General features: G+C 39.1%; 1 protein-coding gene across 2 annotated transcripts in view; it reads left to right on the plus strand.

Annotated features, from left to right (window-relative positions):
* LOC101855421 (bile acid-CoA:amino acid N-acyltransferase) overlaps nucleotides 1-4,531 on the plus strand; it is a 23,518-nt gene extending 18,987 nt beyond the window's left edge. For both annotated transcript variants that reach the window (XM_005097389.3, XM_005097390.3), the window contains exons 7-8: nucleotides 1,816-2,017; nucleotides 4,154-4,531. In XM_005097389.3, coding sequence (XP_005097446.1) covers nucleotides 1,816-2,017; nucleotides 4,154-4,290 — 339 coding nt within the window. In that variant the 3' untranslated portion in view covers nucleotides 4,291-4,531. The remainder of the gene's footprint in view (nucleotides 1-1,815; nucleotides 2,018-4,153) is intronic.
* Nucleotides 4,532-8,915: the final 4,384 nt, after the last annotated feature.

An 8,915-nucleotide genomic window follows, 5' to 3' on the forward strand; every position in this document is an offset into this window, starting at 1 on the left:
TATATATATATATATATATTTGTTTAATGTCGAAATAAAGCTTTGTTCATGGCTTTTGATTTTCACTTTTTTTTTCAGATAAGATGAGATAAAATACCGTCGAACCTGCCTTAACGGAATCCTGTATAAAACGGAAACCTGTCTTAACGGAATCTCCCCGCTCCCCCCTTGATATATTCCTCTTTAATTACCTGTACAAAACGGAAACCTGTCCAACGCGGAAACGGAAAAAAAAATCCGCTCCCTTCCGAGGGTTTCACCTGTCTAAGACGGAAAATGCTTTGCCCAGTCAGCGCTGATTTGAAACAAAACTCGCAAGTTTGGTTCAGCCGGCTCTTAACTTAACGCTATGGCCATGCCGCTGGGCGAGGAAGGGGAGTAGGGGTGCAATTTTTGGGGGGTAGATGTTACCCATCATGTGAGCCCTGAGCGATGCAGATGGTCAGGGTAGTGAGGGTGTGAAATCTCACGACTGCCTGTGAGAGTGCTAGAGTAGCGAGCCACTATGGAAACTTTCCTGGGTAGCCAGAAGCCTGAAGTGTGAAATCAGATTGACCAATGCCTGCCGCCCTGATCGTACCGCCAGCTGAGAAAAGAGTTCCTCGACTCGTTGTTACAATGATCTCAGTGAGGGGTGGCATTGGTGGGTGGGGCTAAGGGTAGAAGCAAAGTAGATATTTAAACGTTTCTGTTCTTAATAGGTCAAACAGTGGTCCTATGAAAGGCAAGATTTGGTGGTAATTGGATTTATGGTCAGACTGACGCATGTCATTTTCAGACAGGATAGTAATTGAGAGGTGTGAAGTTTTGACCACTGCTTGCCGATCAGACAAGCGATCCTTGATCCCACCGGCTGGGCCTTTGAACCCCCCTCCCCCACCTCCCCCTAAATTCCCATGTCTAAGACGGAATTTTTTTCCGGCTCCCTTGCGATTCCGTCTTACACAGGTTCGACTGTACATTTTTTTTATTGATCCTCGAGGGAAGTTTCAATTTGAATACCCTAGTAGTCCACTCCTTTATTTCACAACGGCAGGTCCATGAGCTGCTGTACTAACTGCTGGTGTACCCAGTCCTGCATCTATACAAAATTATGAGGCATCTTGGTGAAATCAGATGCTTATCAAAATAATGAAAACAAAGAAAATGGCATTTTTCCCCCCGTTTGGCAATTTTTGTCAAAATTGTATTTTTTGGCTCAACACCTACCTTTTATCCTTTAAAACCACCTTGCTGTGTGGATTTTACTGAAAAATTTTGATTAAAGGCATAAAAAATGTAAATTTGCAGTTTCCAAGTTCTCTCAAGCTTTGTAGGTCACCAAACTTTGGTGGCCATGTTCTCTCTTATTTTACTTCTGAAACCATGTGGCCTCACCTCCTTCCATCTGAAATATAATATCTCGACTTCTATGTAAGATAAATGGATGGGTTTTTTTCCATCAAAAGCAAGACAAATGAACACACTTTAATCGCTAACAAACAGTTTGTGGTGTCAGGGGAATTTTTGTTTTCACCATATTATCTTGGAATATGCTTGAGATCAAGCAAATGAGCAAGTTAAATTCATAAACCTGTGTATTTACATAAAGTAAAATGTAAAGAGGATGTAGAGTGCCTTTGTGAAAGAGTTGAAATATTTGGCGATATAAAAAACGGGACAAGCAAACGGAAATAGTGACTTAAATTACAGCTGCAACACCACACAATGAAACTTACGGCCGATTTAATTGGTCATCAATACTAGGAGAGGTAATGTATACTACATGTTTTTATTTCTATCATATTATAGAGTTATAATTTTTATGTCTTTCAGGGTTGGCGTCATGGTGCTAAAATCTTGTACCTCCGAGGTGACAATGATGAATGCATCGACCCCAAGTATGCAGCTTTTCATGAGGCAAAGATCCCTGCTCAGTTCCGGAACAATTTGACTTTTGTGAACTACCCTGGTGCTGGTCACATGCTGGACCCTCCCTACACACCCGTGTATACACATGATCCAGCCGGACTTTTTGGTAGGTTGCTTTTGTCATGGTAGCATCAGGCGCTTGGCAGTCAAGTCTAGTTTTAGTTTTACAGGTTCATGGCCTTTGCAACATAGATAGGTCATATATAAGTGCCAAAGATTAGAGGTGTTACTAGAGAGTAATGTACAAAAAAAAAGGAGGAGGAGAAATAAGGACAATAGATGTTTGATAGGAAAGAAGGAGCAAACAACACCAGAGCACCTGCCAACCACCCATACGTTCACTCTAAGATTTTAAAAGTTTTTTTTATGTTTCTTCATGGGCATACCGCTCGACATTGCGAAGCAAAAAAAAAGTAGACTAAGTTTGCTCTTCACCTTCCATTAAATTCTATTTGAAATGAAAAAGATAAGACTGGTGTAACTTTTTCTTTCACTTTTAACATAAGTTGTTTTAGATTTCACCGTTAAGTGATTGACAATGTGTACAATCTTCTTTTCTCCTCCTTCTCCTCCTAAAACAAACTGTTTAACTTGTTTCAGATTTCACCCTTTAGTGACTGACAGTTTCTAGTCTTCTTATGCTCCTCCATTTTGTGTTATTGATTGTATGATTTTGACTCTTTGAACACGCTATTTTGAGCTCATTTCAAGGGATTTTTTTGGGGGGTTAACTTAATATGAGGGGCTGAGATGCAAAACCCGCGACATCCTTTTAAGCACTTTTGAGAAAATCAGCTTTTTAAATGCTGCTATACACATGAACATGCGCAAAAAAGATTTTTGGTGGTTTTTATGAAGTATGAGTTGGGTTTGGGCCAAAAGCACTTTGTGCATCTGATAGCCAGTAACAATGTGCATAATTTTTAAGCAAAAATTATTGATTTTTCCTAAATGTCGCTTAGTGGGTTTTGCATCTCACTCCCTCATATGTAACCCACCCAAGACGTGTAGGAATATAGTCATGTCATACATCAAATCAAAGACAATTGCATACAGAAGGTGACAGTATAGAAATCTTGAATGTATGACTTGCCTTTGCTTTTCGGAAAAAATGATGGTAGAGATAATGAAACTTACCACTGAACATTGGCGACAGCATTTTTTCCGTGGTTGCAAGATTTCTCGACTGATGCTGCGAGTGTTGTTGTGTGTTCAAAGACTTGATAATTACCATGATCATTGTTACTGTTGTTCTTATATATGATATGCGACGTGCTGACAAAATGTTTTACTTCTCATATTTTGCTCCCTTTAGCCATATGGACAGAGACAGATACATATAATCAAAGTTGTAGCCGTGGGTGGTTGGTGGGTGCTCTGGTATGGTTTTCTCCTTCTTTCCTACCAAACACCTGTTGTCCTGATCTTTCCTCCTTCTTTTTAATATTTGTTAGTCTCTTCTACATCTAATCTTCGGCACTTTTTTGACCTTATATTGTTGCAAGTGCCGTAAAACTCTTACTAAAACTAAAGTTTTAGGCTGGGTTTGTACAGTTTATTAAATGACTGATAAAAGACAAAGGTAAATAAATTATCATCCGCTGAATGTATATATAAATAAATTTTGTGTGTCTATTTTTGGTTGACATCTCCATCCCTGGATTGCAGAAGTAACTAATTTTGTCAGCACGCCTCACACATATAGACTTTGTTGATTCTTGGCTAGCTTAAAGCATAACGGTATGTGTCATGACGCAGTGGAATCAGGCGCTCGTCAATTTTGGAGCTTATGGAGTTATTGGTATCATCTTAAATGTTGTTCTTTTGCCTTGCTTTCAATGAAAAAATATCCATTTATCTTGAATAGAAGTGGAGATATTTGCTATTGAAGGAGGTAGGGTCACCTGGTTTTAGAAGTCAAATTAGTGAGAAAAGGGCCGCCTAAGTCTGGTGACTTCGTTTGCTTAAGAATCCTTGGAAACTAAATTTTTAACTTTTTGTGCCTTTAATCAATGTTTTTCCATAAATTCCCCACGTAATAGTGTTTTTAAATGGACATATACGGTGTTGAGTCAAAAAATAAAATTTTCAACAAAAAAAATTTCCAAGTGGCCGAAAAATGCCGATTTCTCGGATTTCATTATTTTGACAAGTGCCTGATTCCACCACGCCGTGGCACATATATATATGAATGTTCTCTCTTGTTCTGAAATGGTAATTTTTCTCATTACTTTTCCTCCAGGTTTGCACATGTATTGGGGAGGCCAACCCAAACCACATGCAGATGCCCAAGAAGACGCCTGGAGGCGGTTGCTTTCATTTTTGGAGACTCATTTATGCAAAACATCCCCTAGTGTGCAACTGAATTCACAATTGTGAACCGGATGATGTAATGTAAATAAGAGAGCTATTGATTCATAAATTTGGGAAAAGGCAGCTAAGCAAAATTTCTGATATGCTCAAGCAAGCCACGAGGAGGTATCTAACCTTAGGGTGTTGACGGTGTGGATGTAATTTTTTATGGAATCAGTTGTTTTGTTTTTGTTTTAGTAAGTGTTTTACAGTACTTGCAACACAATTAGGTCACATAAGTATGGAAGATTAGAGGTGTTACAACAGAGTAACAAACACAAAAGAGAAGGAGGAGAGATCAAGACGATAGATGTTTGACAGGAAAGAAGGAGTAAACAACACCAGAGCACCCGCCAACCATCCACATGAAATCAGCTGGATATGAGATCGCTAGTAATACATGTTGATTTGTAGGCCTACTTGTACCTTCTCTTCTGACCAGTAATTTTTTTCAGTTTGCTTTCTTTCCTCATGAAGTGGGACATTGTCCACATGTCCGCATTTGAAAGAAAATTGAAAATTACCCCCCACCCACCCACCCCATGGAAAGATACTGTTTGCTTTGGTCGCAAAAGTTATTTAAGGCAGTTGTTCTTAATCTTTGTGCTTTTTGCACATGATACTATTCTTTTGAAAAATGCGGAATTCAAAGTTTTGGATATCTGTCGTTGATCATGGTATGATCATCGTCATCCAGTGCCAGATCTGCTACAGACATTGGCGATGATGGTTCTCTATTCATTCCTTTTGCTCGGATGCTCTTAAAAAAGCCACGTTTCCCTGATCTTTCCCCGATACCAGAGATGCCAACCAGTACGATTTTACGTATTTTAGTACGATTTTTTGCCGAAAATACGCGAATACGACTTTTCATGAAAAAATATGCATCCTGGAATGCGAAAACTACGAGATTCAGCATGGGCGAGTAAACTTAATTAACTCAGGTCCCATCTTTTGCCAAAATAGTATCAGTTTCGCAGAACTGGAATATTTGAAATCCAAGTCCGATGTGGTCAGTATTGCCGGTCGCGATCGTGATATTATATTCGTTCATCTTTTCCCCGTCTGGAGAGTACGTTTCACCTTCACTCGAAAAGGCAGCTATGGCGGCAGGCGGAAGCGTATGTGACACCGAGGCTCGATCGGGAAAATCAAGATATACTTTCGCTTTCGTTACCACCGAGAAGTTTGCCAGCAGTTGTCTGATAACGCAACATTTGTGGCATGCAGGTTGTGCAGTATAAACACGATGTCGCCGTTCAAATAAAATGTTATAAATACTCTGACTCGTCGCTGTGCTGTCACTTGTGGAAAAAAAAAGAAAAGAAAATACAAGCGTCGTCCGATTTTTAGATTGTCTGGCTCGCCATCGTGACCGGTCACTGACCCTGTGCGCATTCGATCACAAATAAATGCGGCATCGTGTGAGCAAAGACCGTCTTTGTGGGAGTAACGGCCTTGCGAAGTATATGACTACGGAATAGGGGAGGAGATTATTGATTTTTTTTTGGGTTTAAGATACTATCGGGGGTTTAAGGCAACACCAGAGGACAAAAACTTGGAAGCACTTTTCAGAATTTTGATTAGAGCTTTCTGCAAAGCGCTCGTTGGTGCAGGCCATGTGCGGAATCGGGACCCCTCATACTTTGCAAGTCTGTGTTATTGAAATAAAGTGTTCGCGTTTCATTGGATGGGTGATAGTAAATTATACCTACTTGGATTGGTGATAGTAAATTATACCTACAGTGTATGTTGTAGCTTTCTGTTCAAGACTGGCAGATTTTCAGTGTCACTGCATCTTGCCCTACCACAGTTGTTACAACTCTCACAGTGCATGGGTCTACTAGTAGCCTACTTGAGCCATTCAAGTTATTGCTTTTCTCTGAGTTTGAGCAATAATTTGAGTGTCAGTTCATAATATGAATCATGACACCCAGACTGGTTCTTGATAGTCAAAATTCTTGTTCTAGGCCCTTCCGAACCCTCAAAACAGGATTTATTTTTTATATAGTAATAATGAGAGGAAAATATTATATAGTAGACTGAAATACTTAAGTCAAACAAGACCCCAGTACAACATTGAACACTGACATGTTTTTGACTGGATACATGTATATATTGTACGCGTGTGTGCTCCCTTTTCCGAGCTGGTGAGCTAGTAATTTTTTTTCAGGAAATATTGCTGGACACCCTGAACATGTTACTATTACTGGTTGGTCGACCATCAATGATTTATTTATAGAGGCACCAGCCATCCATGTCCAGGTGCTGTTTTAGCCTTCTGGTCAGTCGGTCGGTCGTGGGGAATACACATTTTCGCCTGAAAAAACACATTTTCATATTTCCCAATGCTCATTTCGGTTTTCTGTGGTTGGCATCTCTGCATTACCCATTTGTTTAGGCTCCCTAAGTAGTTTGCTCTAGGCCTACCCCTTCCTCTTTTGCCCTCAATTTTTCCAGTGAGAGCTAGATGTTCTTGATCTTTATATTATGTCAATTCATGTGTCCCAAAAACTGCATTTGTCGTTTCCTGGCTGATTTTAACAGTGGGCGTCCCACGTGGGCTTCATCAAGCACTACCTCATTTGATTTCTTTTCCTTCCGCGATATTCATGGTAGGATACTCTGTTTTTTGCAGCTGATTAATGGGAAAACTTTTCACTGAGAGAAATAGTATGTTTCCATTGGTGATGATGATGTGAACATAGGGCTAGCCAAGGCTGAAAGAATATCTTGAGCCTTTTTCAAGAAACTGTAGGTTCAGTTTTTTTTTAACTAGTTCCGACTGTGATAGAATTTGTAGCCTACTTGTTCTTAGGTGGGGTACATTTGAAATCTTCTTTTCTGTTGGAGTTGGAGTTTGAATTTGTGATCGGTATAGTAAGATTTTTAGTTTGCTTTACATGCATTTTTTTTTTTAAGGAAATGTGTTTTGATTTATTTCAGAAATGTTTATAATTGTATGCTATTTATTGTTTTTTGGAAGAACTTTCTCCCGGTGACTTATACTTCTTATCTTGTTCTGCACAATTAAAAAATAACACTGCTCATAAAGCCTGTAAATTCTTTGCCATATATCGACAGGCTGAAGGGCTAGAACTCAGATGGCCACTGAATCAGAAAAGTAAAGTAAAGAAAAGAACCTTAACCCGGTGACTTATACTTCTAATCTTGTTCTGTGTGGTGTAACAAATTGTATATCTGTTTATTTCAATGTCATTTGTTACCATTGTTCTGACTTGCTTTCTGGAGGTTTTAAGACCTGATGGTGTCATCGTTGTACAGTAAATGGCTAGACTCTTTCAGTGTAAATTTTAAGGTCACATAAAAATATGTTGCACGACGTGGTGGAATCAGGCACTCGTCAGGTTTTGAGCATATGGGGTTATTAGTATCATCTTAAAGCCTGTTCATTTGCCTTACTTTTGGTGAAAAAATATCCATCTATTTTGAATTGAAGTCGAGATATTTGAGATTGAAGGAGGTGAAGGTCATCTGGTTTCAGAGGTAAAATTAGCTAGAAAATGCCTGTCAAAGTTTGCTAACTTTCGTAGATTGAGGGGCCTTGGAAACTAAAAATTTACTTTTTTTGTGCCTTTGATCAATGTTTTTCAGTAAAATCTACCGCAGAAATGTGTTTTTTGATGAACGTAAAAGATGTTGAGTCAATAAAAGAAAATTCGAACAAAACTGCCAGACAGCCAGAAAAACGCCAGTTTCTTTCTTGATTTCAATATTTTGACGAGCGCCCGATTCCACAATATTGCCTCACTTATGATTGTGCTTGAAACTCAACCTCATTTGACAGGTTTATGTGTACAGGTACCTGCTTTCAACTGGATTTTTAATTTTAAATACATGCCTTTTTTTACATGTGTTATATCTCATGGATATATACTGTGCCATATGTTTTAATTTATATAAATATATTGTTTTTCCAGAACATTTTACTGCCAGATTGGCTTTAGTTTTTTTTATAGGAGGCTGATGGCATGTGTTCGGCTTGTATAATGGGTTATGCCAGTGTATGTAAGTTTAAGCTTTGCTCCATAGGCTGGTCTTTTGGGTAAGTATTTTCAATATCTTTTACTCCTGGAGGTAAGGGCAGTGCTACTGACTGAACTGTCTTAAGGCCATTCCCAAAGTCCAAAGGGGGGATATTAACATGTTCTTATGCACAGTAGAATTGTAAATGGGCTGATTGATTTATCAATGTCATGCTCATACCGTGCTGGAACAACATAGGGGGAACTGCTGCTTTTTGTTTCTTCATCCTTACTATTGTCCTTTTTCCTCTACTTCTTTTGTATGTTTGTCACTTTCTTCAAACTGCTATTTCCGGGGTGCCTTGATAGTCGAAGCAGACTTTGTGTTGTTGAGGCTAGAGTGGTGAGCAGAGTAAGCCTGATTCCCCGTTTGGTCTTTTCTGTTGATATCCATCCCTTGGCACTCATATGACCTTACTTACGCAGTTGCGAGCAGGGTAAAACCTTACTAAAACTAACTAAGAGGTGCTTGAATGAAGGATGTGAACCAGGGGTGAAATGCATTGATGACGATGATGAATGAGTCTTCCGGAAGCGCCAGATCTAAAGCAGATATCCGCGATCATGAATCACTACTCTTTTTCTTGGATTTAATTATATAAAAAG

This window comes from Aplysia californica, unplaced genomic scaffold (genome assembly GCF_000002075.1).
Source record: "Aplysia californica isolate F4 #8 unplaced genomic scaffold, AplCal3.0 scaffold00153, whole genome shotgun sequence".
In the NCBI taxonomy this organism is placed as follows: Eukaryota; Metazoa; Mollusca; class Gastropoda; order Aplysiida; family Aplysiidae; genus Aplysia; species Aplysia californica.